The 18,539-nt window shown below is 42.3% G+C and overlaps 1 protein-coding gene across 2 annotated transcripts in view; it reads right to left on the bottom strand.

Annotated features, from left to right (window-relative positions):
- The window catches only part of NYAP2 (neuronal tyrosine-phosphorylated phosphoinositide-3-kinase adaptor 2), a 141,830-nt gene that overhangs the window by 54,795 nt on the left and 68,496 nt on the right, over window positions 1–18,539 (bottom strand). For both annotated transcript variants that reach the window (XM_064457388.1, XM_064457389.1), the window contains exon 3: window positions 1,997–3,094. In XM_064457388.1, coding sequence (XP_064313458.1) covers window positions 1,997–3,094 — 1,098 coding nt within the window. The remainder of the gene's footprint in view (window positions 1–1,996; window positions 3,095–18,539) is intronic.

Below are 18,539 nucleotides of genomic sequence, written 5' to 3'. Positions count from 1 at the left end.
AATTTCAGTCAAGTGGAATATAGAGAATATCTTTCTGGAGGTATGCATGAGACAGCAGCACGGATTTGATGAAATTTCCCAGGACTCGCCACATTCACTGCAGGAATTTCAGTAGGTTCCAAACCTGGTACTTCTGCCTACGTTGGCAAGCATAGAACTGTCCAACTTATGAAGCTCACCAGGTAGATCTGTTGTAGCACGGTGTTTACAGGGGATTTCTGCTCACATACGAATAAGAAGCATGCTTAACAATGTTCAACATTGCACTTTGGCAAAATCTCCCTACTACTTCACTGCAGTTACAAGAATCGTCTTGCCTTTTAGGTACAAACTTGCTTCCATCCAGCACACAAATCTGGCGCTATTGTATTTTTATTACTGTAAACATTTAGTGAATCCCTACTGAATCATGGAACTAAGACTTTCATAGAACAGTATGTATAATTACAGGCCACAAAAGTCTTAAAGCCAAATTAAGCAACTGCTGCACCGACTCATATTCTCAGTGTCCTGCTAACTCCACTCTCACCTTCTAATTTCAGAGTCATTATTCATGATTTGCACAGAGATAAATAAGAATAAAACTGCTGAGGTTGGGGCAGTGGAGTCCATGAATCAGGGGAATGTTTTGTATGCCAACCCAAACCATTGCCACCAAGCGTCTCCATACTTACGCGTTTCCATGTACTCACTCAGCTGCAGAGGCGCAAGGCAGGCAACCTCTGCCTATGAAAACCCAGACCGAGTATTCTTGTGAGCCCCTGAGAGTGCCCAAAAGTGATGTGACCACACTGTGATGAGTAATGTAACAGAGTAACACAAACACAACCATAAAGGCAATGAGGAATTCACTTCTCTTCCACAGCGATATGGTAGCCTGGCAACCAGAACACCTTCCTTTATCAGGTATAAACCAGTGTAGTTATCACATCATATTAAATATGTTACAGCTGCCAAATAGGAATAATATAGCACTTACACAAACATAAGATCAGCTGTTCTCCAAAGAGAGCTTTTCCATTAGGCAGGTGTCACGAATTCAAAGTCATAAACTGATTTTACTGAAGTTGGAGAAGAAAGCATACTGAGCCCACTTTGTGCTCTGACAAAAGGTGTTATGGCTGCCTTCCACTGCAAGACGTTGTCTTTGGCACCACTGAACAGGCACAATTTTGCAACAGAGATATGGGTGCCAGGTTCTGCTTTCACTCACACCTGTGACTCCTGCTGACTTCATTAGAAGTTTCAGTATTCCACTAGCTCAGAAATAGGTGTACATTGTGTAAACCCGAATGCTTATGGGACGATTTTATGATACAACATATGAAAAGTCAATATTGGCTTAAGGTTTTCCTGCACAACTTCCTCCTGTGCTTTTCCCTGTGTGTGAGTAATGTGTTATAGGTCATATTGGTTTTCAGATCAATAGCAGCATGGCCTCCCAACCAGTCACACTAGCACAGCTGAAAGTGATACTCTGTGGCACAGTACAGAAGGACACAGTGGGAAGGAGAGGAATGGTTTAAGCTGGTACCTCTGGTTGCCATCATACATGACATGATCACTGGCCAAGTTAAGGGCAATCAATGGATCTTTTCCAAAAAACAGCTACTTGCTGGTTATTTTGCTACAAGGTGCTCGGACAAGTACTGTGTCTTAGAATCCATTAAGAAAGGAAGGGTGTGACATGGTGGGAAGAAACTCACATGGCACCATTACAGCTGTGGAAAACTTAAAGAAAACTCACTCCATTTGCAAGAACAAGCCATGAATTGTACTTCTGTAGTGCAATATGCATACTTAAAAATCCTAAAAGTATAACAATATGAAGGCTAAAGCAATATTAACAGTAATCACTTTTCTTCCCATACAAGAAATTTATATAAGGAATTCAGACTCCTAAAGTATTTGATTTTTGCAAGCATTTGATTTAGCAAAATATAGTGAAAGATATTATACATGGAAGAATGAGTTAAAAATTACATTGAGAACTTACTTTCTGCAGGTTCCTTAGACCTTCTGCCACTGGAGGACTTCCTCAGGAGACTTCGGCCTGAGGTAAAGAGGCTGGTTAGTTCCTCTAGAGGACTGGTGGGTGTCCGAGAGCGGGAACCACTCTGAGATGATGACCCGTAGGTACTGACTGAGGCATTTACCATCTTTCCTCCTTCTTGCAATGTGTTTCTGGCTGTAGAATGAGGCACTGATGGAGAGCTTCTTGAGAGACTTCCTGAATGTACAGAGTCATAAGGTGGAGGTCTTTTGAGGCTTAAGGGGGTAAGAGACCTACCCATACTGACAGGAGAAGGTGAGGCAGAGTGACTTTTAGGGTAACCATGTGGAGACTGTGTTCTGTATAAGGTAGAAGGATGAGGAGGTGAGGAGGTGTGCCCAGGGGTGCTAGTTCCATGAGATACTGTCTGGTCTTTCTCCAGTTTTTGATGGCCTGGTGTATGAGGTGGCAGTGAAGATGGAGAAGCTCCAGCTTGCTGTTTGATGTAAGACACGTTTTCTAAAACAGGAAGCTTTGTGACCTCTAGTGGAGTTAGAGGAGACTCGTCAGAATTCGGGGAACACTGCACTGGTGCTGGTGGGAACACCAGCAGTGGAGGTCTGTGAGAAAGCAGATTTGGAAATGGTGGGGGTATATCACAAAGCAAGCCCTTGGGAGTAGATGGCACTGAAGACTTGGTGAAATCTAGGTCAGGCACTGTGGGAGTAGCACACTGAGAAGAACAAGTGTGATGGTCATATTCACATTGACATTTTGAATCTTGGCCTACATCATCAAATATGGGATATTTCATCTCCTCATAGACTGCTTCGCTTTGGTCATCCTCATCTTTTTTGAAGTCTCTGAGAATATTCCCAACCATTTCAATATAAACAGGTTCTTCTTCCTCTGTGTCTGGGGCAGGACTGCTGACCTGCGATAAAGAGGCATCCCTAGTGAGTGTTGTCTTCATAGGGCCATGCTTTTTGATATACGTTTCATCAAAAGATGTGCTTAGCTGAGTGTTTGGATTTCGTTTCGGCTTAGGAGGTGGAATCTTCTTTGTGTATTCATCACTGTGAGGTCTTGGTTTGGCTGACACTGAAAACAGAACAAAATATAAATTCTTCAGAAATATGTAACACACTCTGTCATCCATACAACCTCTGTTACAGTGTCATAATTCTGGAACAGATTTCCTGGGACCAGCCCATTGCTGTTTTTTTTCCGGTATTACACCAGTAGAACACTATAAAAATAACATCCTATTCAAAACACTCCTAATCTTCCCCCAGAATGCTCTGACACTCCAGTATTAAGTAGCTAGTGAGTACTTCCCCTCCTCCAAGACATCTGTTCTCTTCCAAACTCTTTGGAGAGGGGACTCTCAATTTTTAAATATTATGCTTTTCAGATATCACTGTGGGATTTTAAAGACCCAAAGAGTTGCCAAAGACAAAAAACTAAGTATCAAAATGAACTCCTTATGGCTGCAAGAGAACAGTTAAGATCCTGGACATTCATACTGGAATGACGGTGATATGTCTGCAGTGACACAGTGATGACTCAAAACCTTTTTATTTATAGTAACTTCTTGCATAAAGCACAACAATTCTTTCAGCACTGACTGAGAAAGAAAACACATACAAATACTGTAAAACTTGTTGTTGGGTTAATCCTAATAATTTATCTGGACTCTTATCTTATGAATTAACAAGACTTCAGTGAAGTCAAGGGGGAACAAAGTATCTCACAGATTCAGATCCTTCCCAAACAGTTTACTTCTACAAACTATAGACCATTTTGTCTTTGAAATTATAAATCAAAACACTGTGATGAGATTAATTTAACATGAGAAGTCAAAGATTTCTTAGAAATTATCCTTTATGAATTAAACTGTAAACAAACTGATGGAAAATGCATTTTGTTCAATTTGTATAAATAGTTAATAAAACATCTCATTAAATGTTGGGTATAGTCAGTTTTTATCCTAAGTGGACTCAACAAACTTATTCAGAAACAAAATTTACCACATACACTAAACCTAATTTATATTTCTAGGGGTAAATAGTTCTTGCATTGAAAACCTTGATACCTCATTGGTAAATTTCCCAATCTTAAAGAAATCCTAAACTACAGTCCAGTTTTGAATGGCAGCTTTCCTGTCTTATCTAACTTTGCTGCACCTTGCAATTCACTGCTACAGATCTGCCACTGCAAACAAAGTGCTCAGAGAATTTTCCAAACACCTTCTGCTGACCCATCAGGAATCAGCCAGCAAAGATTAAACCAAGCAGGCAGTGCTCATGGAGTTAAAAACCCTGTTTTAGAAGCAGCCTCAAACGTATTACTAAAGCCAGCAGGAAGACAGTATTTTGACAGTCTGCAAGGATGCCTGCTCAGGGCTGGAAGACATATGTATTATAGCACCTTACAAACATGATTTGGTCAGTAGTGTTATCACTTTGTTACACTTCTGCTGTGATATGGTAAATAACCTCTCTTCAGTTCTTACAAGGCATAGCAATAAAAGCAGATGTTAAACAAGATTCCAGTTTTGTTTAGGAATAAGGAGCTGTGACCATATGCGTGCGCACATATTTGAAGTAATAACACCACTCTTCATCGACATCATTTGTTTAAGCTTAATGTATAACTAAGGTACAACAAAGAAAAAGAAATCTTGCCAGAATTAAACCAAATCAAACCACAACTCAAAAGAATGATACTATGCTTTCATGATGGTTCCAGTTAATGTGTCCACTTTGCAGCAGGCCCGGGACTTGCAAAAGCTACCACAGATAAGAGTATTTGGTAGCTTGATAGTTTTTCAATATGTAGATATATCCTAATCCACTTTAAGTTTGTCTTTTTAATTAAACCAAATTAATTTTTGGTACAGCCAAAGGAAAGGGTGCAGTCAGAAATAGACATAGAATAGACAAATCAACTTCTGGCTTTGTGGCTGGTGCCATCATGAGGGTTTTGGCTTTTATGACAACAGAATATTCTTCAATGACTGTAGCCTGTTAGGGAGGGATGGAATCCACATGTCCAGAAGAGGCAAGGGAATCTTTGGCAGCAGGCTGGCCAACTTGGTGAGGTGAACTTTAAACTGAAAGACTCAGGGGGTGGAGTCCAAAGTGGCAACCAACTGGGGAATAAGCCAGGCCAACCAGAGCAGCAGCAAATGTTTCTCAGCTGTCTCCTGAGATAAGACCAACCACTTCAAGTATACCAATACACGGAGCCTGGGGGAAAAAAAAAGTCTGGGGAGGAACTGGAGCTCTGTGCCCAGTCAGAAAATTATGATATCATAGGAATTTCATGTGTACTGCTGCAGCCAAGAAGGCCAACAGGATGCTGGGTTGCATCAAAAAGGGCATCGCCAGCAGAGAGAAAGAAGTCATCATCCCACTCTACTCAGTGCTTGTCAGGCTACACCTGGAGTACTGTGTACAGTTCTGGTTCCTGCTATGCAAAAAAGATGTGGACAGGCTGGAAGGGGTCCAGAGAAGGGCCACCAAGATGATCAGAGGACAGGGAAGCCTGCCGTATGAGGATAGGCTGGGAGAACCGGGTTTGTTCAGCCTTAAGAAAAGAAGGCTTAGAGGGGATCTCATCACCATGTACCTGTACTTAAGGGGCAGCTACAAAGAAGATGGAGACTCCCTTTTTACAAGGAGTCATATGGAGAGGACATGGGGGAATGGGCACAAGTTGCTCTTGGGGAGATTCCGATTGGACACGAGAGGAAAATTTTTCACAGTGAGGCCAGTCAACCCTTGGAATAATCTCCCCAGGGAAGTGGTTGACTCAGCCACGTTGGACACTTTTAGAGTTGTCTGTACAGGGTGCTGGGCCATCTTGTCTAGACTGTGCTCTCCCTAGAAAGGTTGGACTAGATGATCCCTGAGGTCCCTCCGAACCTGTGGTTCTGTGATTCTGTGAATAACTGAAACACAGTGAGACAACTCACATGACTGGAGGATCATGATGGATAGCTACAGGCTGTTTTGTAAAGACAGGCTGGGAAGAAGAGGAGGAGGAGTTACACTCTGTTAAGGAGAGCCTTGAATGCATAGAATTCAACTATAGTGATTGTGGAAGCCCTCTTGAATATCTCTGGGTCAAGATCAGAGGGGTCTTCTTCAAGGGGGATCTTACAGTAGGCGTCTGCTACCGACCTCCAAACCAAGGTGATAAGGCCAGCAAAGCAATATTTGGGTCACTCAAGCAAGCTTCAGGTGGACAGAACCTGTTTTTTATGGGCGATTTCAACTACCCAGACATTTGTTGGAAGAACAATACAGTAGCTCATATGTCACCCATCAAGTTCCTGGAATGTGTAGAGGACTGCTTCCTCATACACATTAGATGTACTAACCAGGAATTAGGCACTGCTGGACTTGCTACTTACAAACCAAGAAAACCTGCTTTGTAATATCTCCATTAGTGATAGTCTTGGGGACAGTGATCACAATATTGTGGAATTTGGGATCCTGCTGTGTGTGCTAAAGGTTAGTACTAAGAAAAGGTTTTACATTTCGTAAGAGCAAACCAGCTCACTCAGAGCTCAGTTGGGAGGGATTCTGTGGGAAGCTTCCATGGAGGATGAAGGAGCTAGTGAGTGCTGGGAGTTTTTCAAGAACACTCTCCTGGAAGCACAAAAACAGTTCATCCCCTTTAAAGGTAAGGGAAGTAGGTGGAGCAAGAGACCCCCTTGGCTTAATGCAAGCTTCTGAGTCTGCCCAAAAACCAACAGACAGATGTACCAGAGATGGAAAAGTGAATGAATACTTGTTGAGAACTATGAAAGCATTGCCAGGGTGTGAAGAGATGCACTTAGAAAAGCAAAAGCTCAGCTTGAATTGAAATTGGCAATATCTCAAAAACTACAAGCATTCTTCAGGTACATAAAAACAAACAGAAACAGAAGGAAAACATTAGCCCACTCTTAAATAGGAGAGGTGAATTAGTTACCAACAACACTGAAAAGGCAGAGGTTCTCAACACTTTCTTCACCTCTGTCTTTACCAGCACTTTTGGGCCCCGGGCCTTGGGAACAAAAATCCAGCTCGATGCAAACACAGACCCACCATCAGTGAAGGAAGAGTTGGTATGTGAACTATTACAGGATCTTGACCCCTACAAATTGATGGGCCCTGATGTTATGCACCCGAGGGTGTTAAGAGAGCTGGCTGATGTCGTTGAGAGGCTGCTTTCCATAATCTTTGAGAAGTCATGGAGATTGGGGGATATCCCAGAAGACTGGAAGAAGGCTAATGTCACCCCCATCTACAAGAAGGGCTTAAAGGAGGATCCAGGAAATTATAGGCCACTCACTCTTACTTCAGGCCCTGGGAAAGTTATGGAACAAATTTTCCTGGAGACTATCACAAGTCAGCTGAAACATGTGACTGGGAAGAGCGAGCACAGATTCACCAAGGGTAAATCGTCCTTGACAAACCTGATCACCTATTTACAACAAAGTAACCTGCTTGGCTGATATGGGACGGGTGGTGGACACTGTCTATCTGGATTTCTCCAAGGCTTTCGATATGGTTTCCCACAGCCTTCTCCTAGAGAAACTGATGCATTATGGTCTACATGAGTGGTCTATGCGATGGGTGGGGAACTGGCTGACAGACTGCACCCAGAGGATGGTGGTAAATACCTCCTTTCCAAACTGGCAACCTGTCACAAGTGAGGTCCCCCAGGCATTGATATTGGGCCCAACACTGTTTAATATCTTCATAAGTGAACTGGATGACGGGATCAAGCATATCCTGATGAAGTTTGCCAATCATACAAAATTGAGTGGGGAAGTGGACACTTTGGAAAGGAGAGCCACCCTGCAGGAAGACATAGATAGGCTGGAAGAGCAGGCTAAGAAGAACATTATGAAGTTCCGCAAGGACTAGTGTAAGGTCTTGCACCTGTGAAAACATAATCTGGGAGTGCAGCACAGACTGGGATCTACCTGGCTGGGGAGCAGCTCTCCAGAAAAGGACCTGAGGGTCCTGGTGGACAACAAGCTCAATAGGAGTGAACAGTGTGCTGCTGCAGCCAAGAAAGCAAGCCATGATCCTGGGTTGCATCAAAAAAGGCATCACCAGCAGAGATAAAGAAGTCATTATCCCACTCAGCGCTTGTCAGGCCACACCTGGAGTACTGTGTACAGTTCTGGTCCCCACTATGCAAAAAAGATGTGAACAGACTGGAAGGGGTGCAGAGAAGGGCCACCAAGATGATCAAAGGACTGGGAAGCCTGCCATATGAGGATAGGCTGGGAGGACTGGGTTTGTTCAGCCTTGAAAAAAGCAGGCTTAGGGGAGACCTTATCACCATGTTCCAGTATTTAAAGGGTGACTACAAAAAGATGGAGACTCCCTTTTTACAAGGAGTCACATGGAAAAATGAGGGGTAATGGGTACAAATTAACCCTGGGGAGATTCCAATTGGACACAAAAGGAAAATTTTCACAGTGACAACAATCAGCTACTGGAATAATCTCTTCAGGGAAGTGGTAGATTCCCCAGCATTGGACACTCTTAAGATTCAGCTGGGCAGGGTGTTGGGCCCTCTTGTCTAGACCGTGCTTTTGCCAAGAAAGGTTGGACTAGATGATCCTTGAGGCCCCTTCCAACTTGGTATTCTATGATTCTGTGAATTTTCTTGGCTGTATTAGGATAGACTTTTGGGAATGAGATGCAGGCTACCAGAATTATTTGGGCTTTGCAGAAAATATTACTCCTGATGTATTTGACAATACTAGCAGATTTCTCTTGCCATGCTTCCAGCTAAATCACTATTTCCTTTTTGTTTAGTCTGTTGTTTGTATATTACATCCATATACATTCTACTGACATAAACTTGATCTTTATCCTCTCTCCAGACCTCTATTAATCTGATTTACAACCCTGGCAAAAGCAGTCTCCTTCAGATTGGTGTCATTAAAATGAAGAGAAAGTCAATGAGAATGGCACAAACTGCACGATACTTTCTGAACATGTTGCCCAGGACCTGAACTCTGCTTTAGACTGGCTAAAGGCTTACAGACTTTGCTGCATTTGAAAATTGTATATTTTGTATACAGAGGCTTCTCACAGTCTTCAGTTCCCTGTGCATCATGCTACCATCCTTAATGGATACCTGAGATGCAAAATGATTCCTGCTCCTCTGCCTTCCTCAGACATCTGTTCCCTATGCTAATTCTACATCTCCTGTGCTACCAGTGTCACACTGAGAACATGCTCTTTCTCACAGCCATATCACCACTCCTCCATCTCATTATCTGGAGAGATGGTAATGATGGGCAAAGTAATCAAAAGATGCTCTTGTGCCGGAGGTCATTCAAGACTAGTGTTCATGGATATTTTTACCTCAAAATTGCTAAAAGTGGTTAAGAATACTCTGCTTTCAAACAAATTCTTAGAAATAGCATATTTTGCATCTCCCCTCCTTCCATTTTCACAGTTTTTATCCAACTAATGGGGTTTTGCAGTGTGGTCTAGACCTGGCCTTAGATGTTGGAGTTTGCACATACAACATTCACAAGTTATTACATTACAGACAAGGAAATGAGAAATGTCATGGAAAAATGATTGACATTCTGCCATCTAGTCTTGTAAACTACTTTTGCATGGGTTGAAATTAAGTACCGCAGTGATACACACAGCATTCTCATCTGCCATTGCATGATATGTAGCATTAGCCTAAAATATCTTGGTGACATTATCAACAAAAAGGTCAAATGACCCAGTCTTCCTGTATGATACACAGGGTAAAACATGACAACATGAAAGATTTAATTTCCATTTTCTTTTAAAAGCATTTTTCCTCTGCCACAGTTTATTTTATTAAAACATCTATTTCCAGGGTGGTATGTTACTGAGCGGTTTTTCCCTCCTTGACAAACTGAACTTTTCAAACTAAAATGTAAAACTAAACACTTTATTTTATAGACCTTATAAAGATATAGAGGTACCTCCTATACACTGCATGGACTAGGAACATTTGGTGCTATAAGACTTTCTAGAGAAAATACACAGGTAAATGGATAGGGTGAATAGCGAAGAAATCTTTTTATTGTGACAGGGAACAGAGGAACGGCTCAACACCTACTGGGAACCCTCCTCAGCTTCAGCTGGACATTCAGGAGGCAAACTGAATTAGCTTTAAGAAGGCTGTGATGCAAGATGCTTAACATGTTTATTTAACAAAGGTTTCTACTCTGAAACACAGCTCCATAGTAAGGGCTGAACTCTATGGCACACCGATAATGGAATATGGATCATGAAGTACTGCTCTAGGCCAGAATAACAGAGGAAAAATCCAGGAATCCTGCAACCAACAGCAGCTCTGCAAAGTTAATGAAAGGAGCAGGGAGTATTTGTACAGTTCCTGTGTTCCCAACATTTGGCAGGGATAAATGTGCATGAATGCAGAAGCCTTGGCAAGATCCCATAGCCAATGAAAGGAGATTATTTGGCAATCTCCAGAGAGGAACAGGCAAGATTGCTTTAAGTACTTGACATTTATCAGGCAGAAAAAGGATTCGGTGCCTGCTGGAAACATAAACTCCTATGAAAAGCAAACCGTGCTGACATATTGGTGATACACATACTGCCGCGTTGTCTGCTCTAAACATGGAGTAATTAAGTGCTTTTCAACATGGATTATTACATCTTTGGTGCAACTGTTGCCAGTAACTTGCCTCAAGACTCTGCCACTTGCACATCAGAGCACACAGGGCCTAATCCAAGCCTAAATGGAAGAAATGAAAGTGAGGACTATTTCCCTGCCAGGTGCAAATTCCCTTAAACTGCCATGTCAAAGTGCACCACAAAGCTCTTGTGAGTGCTTCTGTTACAGACACACACAAACACAAGAGACCACCATGTCTGCCAGGAGTTTGAGCCAACTGGAGGTTATCAGAGGAAGACAGTTCAGCAACTGCTACATCGTCCTCTGCTCAGCTGCAGAGGCTGCAGGAGCTCAGGGTGGTATGCCAGTGCTATTTTGCATCAGAATGACCCAAAATACCACAGCTAATAAACTGGTTGCATGATGATCCTTGCAAGCAAAACTGAATTTCATGGAGTTTACACTGCTTGGGCAGGATCTCTCCTTGTTTAATAGCATCCTACTACCAAGCAATTATCTAGCTCTAATAAACTGCAAGTGAAACAAAATACACAGGCTGTAATAACTTCAGTTCTCATCTAGCAGCGAGAAGCACAGAGCTTAAAATAGCCTTATGGAAGCCCTCCTGAATAAGCAGAATATGACATTTTTGAAATGAGATATTTGTAGTGCAAAGGTTACGCATAGCTTTCAGACATGCCCAGATAATCTGCCTTCCATATTTAATTTTGGAAATCAGAATGCTTCTGGTCATCTTCTGAAGTATTATTTTACTCTTTAAGGAGAGACTGAAATATGAAAATTTGTTATCAGATTGTTTTTTGTTATTTGCTTACTGTATAAGGAATGAGTGAAAACATCTAAAAACTAAAATGAATTTTGTCATTTTCTACTGTCCTTTGGGTGTTTACCAGCTTTTGCAGTTCAGAGACCATGTTGATTTATTGTGCTGTTCACAGTTAACAGAAAAATAATACATGTAACAGGAAAAATCCTCCCTTTCAATCTCTACATGAGGTTATAACATTCAATTTCTTTCTAAATGAAAGAATGATTTGGGGCCTAAATTTTTTTAAAATCTTAAAAAATGTTACACAGAAGCAATTAATCTTGCTGTATTTTGAAGGATACCTCTATCAAAAAGAATCTCGAGGAATGAAAGGAAATAGAATTTCTTTAATTGAACCCTGAACATGCTAGATACTGAATCAAAAATGCAGAGATTCTGATTTACATTGCATAATTCAACAGAGAAAATCCATCTCTAGGGTAGCACAGAACCTACATATGTGTGTGTGTGTGTGTGTGTGTGTGTGTGTGTGTAAGTTCAAGACTATGAGTAACCCCACTGGCTTTAATGAAATGAACTACTTGTTCAAAGTTTCACCAGTGCTTATACTGGGTTGGATTTCATTATGTCTGTAGATGAAGTTTTAATATTCTTAGTGAAACTCAATTTAAAAAGGCACAGTCCTCTCAACTGTGCAAAAGATTGGCACTCAGGAGACATAAGTTTAATTCATTTCTTTGTCACAGGCCACAGGGCCTCGCCTGTCATTTTATCCCTTAATGCCACTTTTCACCATCTATCTTTTGCCAGTTTAGGTTCTGAGGTATTTTACACAAGGTTTTTATTTTAATTTATTTGTTTACATCAATCCTTGCACAGTGGTTCCCATCATTGGAAAGCAACAGCAGAAAACAAAAGTAAATTTAAATGGATATGTTGGAGACATGCAGTGTTGGACACACATCTTTTTCTTCTCCACGGAATTTTTGAAGACAAATGTTCCTACACTGTGAAAAGCCCTAAAATATACACACAAAGACGCATCTTAGCAAATGACTATAGAAATGTCATTACTAGGTTGAAGTAACATCAGAGAACATATCTCTGTCACGAAAAAAACCCTGGCTTTCTGTGCTGGTTTCGTCTGGGACAGAGTCAATTTTCTTCACTGTAGCAGGTATTGTGCTGTGGTTGGGATTTGGTATGAGAATAGTGTTGATGTTTTAGTTGTTTTTAAGTAGTGGCTAAGTGTCCCTAACTAGTGCCTATATTAGTCAAAGACTCTTTCAGCTTCCCATGCTCTGCTAGGGGCACAAGAAGCAGGGGGAGGGGGGCACAGCCAGGAGACCTGATCCAAACTGACCAAAGGGATATTCCCTACCACATGGCGTCATGCTCAGTATATAAAGCTGGGGGAAGAAGAAGGAAGGGGGACGTTCAGAGTGATGGCGTTTGTCTTCCCAAGTAACCGTTACACATGATGGAGCCCTGCCTTCCCAGAGATGGCTGAGCACCTGCCTGCCCATGGGAAGGAGTGAATGAATTCCTTGTTTTGCTTTGCTTGTGCACGTGGCTTTTGCTTTTCCTCTTCATTATATTATTATTATTATTACTATTACTGTTTTGCTTTACCTATTAAACTGTCTTTATCTCAATCCATGAGGTTTCTCACTTTTACCCTTCTGATTCTCTCCCCCATCCCACTGTGGGGGAGTGAGTGAGCGGCTGCGTGGTGCTTAGTTGCTGGCTGCGGCTAAACCACAACACTTGCAAAATAGCATTGTCCTCATGGATGCAAGTCATTTCTCTGCAGGTTACCTTTTCCTCTTCTAAAAGATGCTAGTAGGAAAAAGCAAAGGGGGAAAGAACATGGAGGCAATAAAAGAACCATCTGATTAATTCAAACAGCTTTTCAAGCAATAGGTGGTTTCAGCACAATGATTTAATGCATTACATATTTCTTCCCCCTCCTGAATCTATTAGCTCTTACTGGAAATTATTTGTGGATTTAAAGAGGACAAAACCATACTGAAAATGAAAGGACTAAAAGACAGTGTCATAAAATAATACTGACGTGCTACTCAGATGTCTCAAGGCTATGATTAAGGAGACTTCTTCAAAAGTATTCAGGTCCCTTTATTTTGGCTACAACTTCCTTCAGCTTTTAAAATTATTGATTTCTGCTTTAATTCAAAGTGGTGGAAACCTAGTGACTTCAGTAGTGATATTCCAGAATTAAACAGTATAACAGAGAGAAGAATTGGGTCCTGCAGTTAAATTCAGTTCTGCATTAATCCAACAATACAACTACTGCAACTGGTAGGCACCATAGCTGAAGGCAGGCCAGCAGCAGATTCAGCTTAGGGCTGTGCATCTGGGCCACAAAACCGAATTCTCAGCCCCGACACCACGGCTCCTTACATGCTGTATATGCCGAGGTAGTCATACCTGCCTAGGATTCACAAAAGCCAACCTACTGCACTAACTGCCCTGCCACCAGAGCCTCCTCCCAGCATGGCAGGGGCTGCAGGCCCTTTGCTCTGCATTACCAAGACAACGGCAGACCCAGAGATGCCAGGGCATTTAAAAAACTTCAGAGTATCAGCATGCTGGAGAGAGTCCTCCCCAAACTGCCACGCTCCAGAGTAGGCTGACTTCCAGGTTTTCTCCTCCATAGCCCTCCACTTCTCTGTGCATCCACCTGACACGCTGAGCTCTGCTCATTACCCTTTCACACAGTGAAAAGGTCTCTAAAAGCTTTCAGAAAATTACAAAGCGACTAAGACTCCTTCTGAATGCCCAGCCTTATGCTTTCATATATTTTGAACTTCACATCCTAGTTCTTTTAAAGAATGAGTAATTTATGTCCCTAAATTTTCCAGATAACGTTGAATAGACGAAGAAAAAAAAAAGAGAGTGTTTGAGAAATAATTACAAATTACTTGCTATCAAGCCTTTCTGTACTACTCACCAAAGCTAAAAGTTACTGTCAGTCAGCACAGCCATGGAAGGCAGAAAAAGCAAGATTTTGGATAAGTAAGAAAAGAAAAGTTAATTTGAATCATTGTCCTTTTACAATAAAACTGATGAACTGAGTGCAAATGGAGGCAAAAAAAAAATAAATCTCACAGTAACTTCTTTTAGGTTGCAATGATTTCTGAGTATCCATTTAGACAAATATCCTTGAACTAATATGCCCAGACACAAGGGGCCAGGATGTGTGGAATTATATGGGTGTAAGTTACAGCAGTTCCAGTGGAAGCAGGCTGTGAGGAGGGAGAGGTGGGAGGATTACTGGGGAAGAGGGAATCTGAGTGAAGGATCCTCTCACGGCCCACACATGCAACCAAAACTGCTGAAGTGCTGGTTTGTTCGGTTTCAGTTAGCCTGCAGTCTGCATATGTGAAGCAGATTTTGCAGCCAGTGCAACAGTAGCAATAAAAAATTCTGTAGCTGTATATAATCTGAAGGAATTCTAGATATAGAAAGGCAATTGGCATGGGAATTTATCAATCACAAGCACCATTAGATGAATTACGTGAAGAGTGTGCAAATAAAACTACTGAATCATGCTTGCAGAAAAATAAATTTACTAAGTGTATGTGCTTTGTGGGAACCTGAACGGAGTCAGAGCACTGAAGAGTTAAACACGGTCACAACAGAGTACGGAAAAACAGCTACAGATCAGCAACATGAGTAAAGCCCTTCAGTTTTAAAGCAGCTTTTATGGTATCTTGACTGTCATCTTGGAGATGAAACCTGAACAGCTTTCGCTGCCTTTCTGTAAATTAACTGGTATTGCTCTATTCTTACAGCTACCCACAAACTAACTGCATTTCACACTAAGAACAATGGGCGACATCAGCCCCCGACACCCAGCATCTTCACTGCAGTGCAGATATCAGACCCCAGTTCTGGTATAGCTGTCATCCTGCACTAGCTGCCCCCTCTCCCTCTCTGCAGTTACCCATCTTGCATTCCCCAAAAATCACACAGAAGATGGTAAGGCTCTGCATATTGTCTGAGTGAGTTTCTATAGGCTGTGCCACGTGATGACTGCAAGTGCAGCAGCATTTCTGTTGACCTGCAGAAAGAAAACATCTCTTTTCTGCTCAGAAAGGGATGGTTGTGGCTATGTGTGAAGAGCTAAGTCCCACTGACACGTGCCCTAGACACCTGCATCATATGAGCTTGGCAGGTAGTGGACACCACTATGATATGAGTAAGCCTTTGAGGACCGAGCTGCTTATTCATATGTTATGTGCTGCACAAAGGGCACTGAAAACCTCTGTGGCATCATTTGGCAACACTCATGTAAACAAAGGCATACTCCAGTCTGAATGCAACTCCTGGCTCCACAGAAACAGCACTGATATTGATTACTAGTTGTCATAGCTGAGGGAGATGATGTGGAAGATCACCTGCTGGACTTTCTTGACCTTCTTAGAGAAGGTAGAGTACAGAGGCTTTCTGACCCACTACTCACAGAGACACTGAACGAAACTGATCTCTGCAAGAGTTCCTGGATCTGGGTGATTCCTAAATCCAGTACCTGCAGCCAAATAGTGGGCTTTGAAATGATTTACAGGGAAATGGGAAGGAAGGAAATCAAGCGAGAGAAAGAGCAAATGCTTGATGAAACAGTAAGTTTAGCTCACCTATTTCATTTATCTAAAAAACTGTCTGTATTTACTCACTTGGTTTAATTGTTGCTTTGGTTCACAAACATCCTGTCCAGCACACTAGCGGTGACTATATGCAAAGACTTGAATAATTGTCTGGAGATATGAGACACTTAATTTTTTAGATCCACAGTAACGCCTATCTTCTACTTACAGCTATAATAAGTAGGTCAAATCCATTATTTGCTTACATAAGTAGCAATCTGTTTGCCAAGCTTCTAAAATAATTGCAGCCCATTAAATCATGCTGGCAGACCTACTGAGGTGATATTGTGCATAATACTGACCTCTTGGGGACTCCAACATGAAACATACTGTGTCCAACTATTCCACAGACGTGGCAGCCCCACAAATGCTGCTGCCCTTCCTCAGCGTCTCGCACCAGCAACAAGGAACCAACAGATTTCACTAACCTCCTCTCCCTCAGAAATTCTGTGGGCTTTGTACAACTCTTTTCCTTGAGGCCATTGTATAAAAAGCCTCTTGCTGCTCCTGAATGACACATCCGGCTGGCCCTTCTGCCACGGAGCTCACGTTTCAAAACAAAGCACAAGGTGGATCGCAGGGGGTCAAATGAGTCACCACAGCAGGAGCATCGAGAAAGCAAATGAGCCCCAGTGAACAAGAGTTTGTCTAAAGGGGGACTCTTGCCTCTACCAGAAGGACACAAGGTGACCCTGCAGAATCAATTCCTGCAGGTTGTCACTGAGCATCTTCTGGGTGAATATGATGATAGCTGAAGTGGACAGAGCATTGTCAGAGCAGCTCACAGGCAGGCAGCAGTGCCTGGAGATGTAACAGCTCTGTGGTCAGAGGCTGAGCGTACCGAAATACTCAGTATAATCGGCTTTAGGAAAAGAGCCTCACAGCTATTCATTTTACTTCCATCTCCATAGGGGTGACTCCTTTCTCCTCCTCAACTCTAAATAAAGTGTTGACAAAATTACAGACAAGCCACACGTTATCAGATGCCTCCCACTGAGAGCTTCTCTGTGTGCCTGGCATCTATCATTTCATCTTGCATTTATTTGCAGAGTGGTCTAGTGAAACTAGTAGAGCCTATAATAGTGTTGATCTATAAGGGTCATGCAGCCAGGCCTAATCACCATAAATTCACCTGGTATGGCTGCAGTGTACAGTTCCATTTTGACAGTGTTGTATGCAGCTCCAGACAAGCTTTGTGAGAGCCCTCTCCTGTTTCGAATGCCAGACTTAACCTCATTGTGCCACCTGAGAAGTGAGACGGGGGATGAAAAGGCAAAGATGGAGCACAAAAAGGAACAGAGGAACTGCTGCCAGAAGCTGTTCCTACCTCACCCACGACTGAAGAACCTGTTTAGTTCAACTCACAGGCAGAAGGAGTGGGAACAAGAAAGAGACTTGATTAAAAACTAGCACCCCGCAAAAAAGGGGAAAAAGTCCAAGAAGCAGAAGGCAGAAGATGGAACAATGAGGAAAAATGGAGTTCTCTTGCAAAAATGTTTGGAAAGTTGAAGTGCATGAAAGGCAATTAAAGTAAGAGCAGTATCACAGGCTGAAAGATCTTAGCCAATATCTAAAGGAAGAAGCAGGCATCAACTACCAGAGTATGAATGGAGAGAGAGAGCGCCAAGATTATAGTTTGATCACAAAAATTCTTTATATGAACAGTGTTATTATTTCCCCTTGTCTCTCCCACCCTGTGTTTGCAGTTACCACACACAGCACTCCCCTTGTCTTCTCTTCCTCTTTTTCCCCTTCCCTTCCATTTTTCCCTTCTCCTTCCCATTTACTTTTAATTTGGACCCATCCAACCTGACATCACAGCCCCTAAGCCAGCCCTAATGGTTCAACTACATGCAGAACACAATGGCATGGGTGTAGGGACAAGGCAATGCTGGTTTTACCACTGAAAAGCCAGTGACTGCTGAAACTGCTATCCCAATCAGCTTTCTCAGATACCATATCTTATCCTTTCCTTTGCCAAGCAACTTTTCATTGCAATAAATGTTCCTTCTTATCTTGCAGCTGTTGATTTTCCCCATGAAGACAACTAGCGTCTAGTCTCACTGTCACCAGGACATAGGGATGCACCCATGCTTTGAGTAGCTGCACCACCACAGGAAAACAGAAGCTATTTCTATAACCCAGTGTTTATAGCCTGCTTCATTTTGCTGTTGCTCTTTGCAGGAATTCATCCATACCACTGAGGCACAGCTTCTGGTACAAGACAGCACAGAACAGTGTCAGCTATGAAGTAGGTTTTTACCTACCATCTCCTGGGACTGTCTGTGCTGTAAACCAATGGCATTCAGCATTTCCCAGAGCTGAACCATAATTTCAGCCCAGATCTTGCCATCCTTATTAATGCACATCGGTGATACCAACAGGTTGGGAAAGGGAATTTGAGCAGTTACTATGCTGAGAAGCTGCTTGAAAGTCCTTG

The sequence above is a fragment of the Phalacrocorax carbo genome, chromosome 7 (genome assembly GCF_963921805.1).
Source record: "Phalacrocorax carbo chromosome 7, bPhaCar2.1, whole genome shotgun sequence".
NCBI lineage: Eukaryota > Metazoa > Chordata > Aves > Suliformes > Phalacrocoracidae > Phalacrocorax > Phalacrocorax carbo.
This window is presented reverse-complemented; position numbering and strand designations above follow the sequence as displayed.